The sequence below is a fragment of the Cyprinodon variegatus genome, unplaced genomic scaffold (assembly GCF_000732505.1).
Source record: "Cyprinodon variegatus isolate N-32 unplaced genomic scaffold, C_variegatus-1.0 Scaffold376, whole genome shotgun sequence".
NCBI classification, from domain to species: Eukaryota; Metazoa; Chordata; class Actinopteri; order Cyprinodontiformes; family Cyprinodontidae; genus Cyprinodon; species Cyprinodon variegatus.
In genome coordinates this window covers 203,709-205,676 of record NW_015150829.1, presented here as the reverse complement: position 1 = coordinate 205,676, position 1,968 = coordinate 203,709, and the positions used below count along the sequence as shown (strand labels likewise).

Below are 1,968 nucleotides of genomic sequence, written 5' to 3'. Positions count from 1 at the left end.
AAAACATACAGATACAATTAAAAGTGCTGTAGTGGTGCAGCGCTGCAGGACATTAAAAGCCTTCCAGAGGTGCATAGAAAGGAGCACACAGAAAGAGGACATCTAAGAAACAGTATTATGCTAGTCAGAATTAAATGCTAATTTAAAAAAGTGGGTGTTAAGCTTTTTTTTAAAAGGCTGAGGTCAGTAGTGGACCGGATGTCAGGGGTTAGTTTGTTGCACAGTCTGGGAGCAGCGACGGCAAAAGAACGATCGCCCCACTGTTTGAGTCTTGACCTAGGGACCTCTAGCAGAAGCTCACCCGAGGGGCGCAAAGCTCTGCCACAATTGCAGAAAGGTAAAATCTCAGACAAGTAAGAGGGGGCCAAGCCATGAATGGCGTTAAAAACAAACAGCAGAAGTTTAAAATCAATTCTAAAACGGACTGGAAGCCAGTGGAGTGACGACAGCACAGGAGTAAAGTGTTCACGTCTGGACGTGTTTGTTAAAAATCTAGCGGCAGCGTTCTGCACAAGTTGAAGACGAGAATTTGTTGACTGACTGAGGCCAACGTAAAGGGCATTGCAGTAGTCCAGTCTTGAACTAATGAAAGCATGGATTGCCTTCTCAAGATCCTGCCGACTGAGAAAGGACTTGACTTTGGCCAAAAGACGGAGCTGGAAAAAGCTTGAGCTGACAACGGAGCTAATCTGTTTGTCAAATTTGAGCCCATTATCAGATGTTACCCTGAGATTTTTGACATGGGATTCAAAAAGGGGGGCCAGATTTGTAGAGTTTGTGGTGAGAACATTTGAAATAGATGGAGAACCAAACAAAATGCGTTCAGTTTTGCAAAAACTTCTGTGACAGCCACTGCTTTATCTCTGTGATGTAGTCTAGTAGCTTAATAAGTGCGGTGTTTTCTTTTGGTTTCAAGGGCAAATATATCTGCAAGTCGTCGGCATATAACTAAAAAGACAGGTTGTGTGTTTTTATAATTGATCCCAGAGGTAGCATATATAAAGAAAACAGATTAGGGCCGAGAATAGATCCCTGTGGCACCCCACAGGGCAGCGATGCCTTTGTGGAGCAGTGGTCACCAATCGCGACAGAGAAGCTCCTGTTTGCAAGGTATGACCTAAACCACTGGAGAGCGGTGCCACGGAGACAATTCTGTTCAGTAAAATGTTTATTTATGCTCTATATTTCATATATAAAACATTTCACATGGATTTACGTGGAAAAGAAAAAGTAGTATAATGAAGTAGCATCATAATAGTATATAACTTACAAAACGAAATCATATTTAAGGTAAGATTTATAAAATATAGCAAAACTGAAGAAACTAGGATGTTCAATGGGAACCATAAACTACTAGATATTTACTTAAAAAAAACAAAAATTGGCAAACATGTGTTGTTGATGTTTCTCTGTTTTTTTTTGTTTTTTTTTTTAGGGAAAAGAGGCCGTCGTGGAGCCCTGGGAGGACACCAACTTCCACCTTTACAAAGTCATCGACCGCTTTGGATTCGTCCAGTAAGATCCCACTACATTCGGTCCACAGCAGCCTAAGTGTCTGTGGCTTCAGCCCTTCATAAACAGCTCAGTGTTAAAAGTATTTATAGACCAGGACGTGCAGGAGGGAGGCCTTCTGGTTAGCCATAATCATAGAGCATCAGCGTCAGGACCGAGAGCTGCCATCCACACAGCGCTGCAGGCGGGCGGGGAGGGATGGACACAGACATGAGGGGGCGGAGCTTCTGGTTCCAGACAGGACCAGATGTGTCCTCAGGTCCACAAAGCTGTTACAGACAGCTGGGGTCTGTGTTTACTGACAGAAGCTGCAGAGAAATATGGAACCAGGTCTTTAATTCACTTTATTCTAGTAGCACTGGAATCATTTTAAACTTGTCATCTTTAAGTCGAAGTTTGATGTATATAAATGTACAATATAAAAATTTTGAAAATTTATATTTGAAAAAAATCCTT

At 42.0% G+C, this 1,968-nt stretch overlaps 1 protein-coding gene across 3 annotated transcripts in view; it reads left to right on the top strand.

Moving 5' to 3' along the window:
• Positions 1-1,968, top strand: part of usp6nl (USP6 N-terminal like) — a 55,062-nt gene that overhangs the window by 36,340 nt on the left and 16,754 nt on the right. For all 3 annotated transcript variants that reach the window (XM_015386783.1, XM_015386784.1, XM_015386785.1), the window contains exon 3: positions 1,436-1,515. In XM_015386783.1, the coding sequence (XP_015242269.1) occupies positions 1,436-1,515 (80 nt within the window). The remainder of the gene's footprint in view (positions 1-1,435; positions 1,516-1,968) is intronic.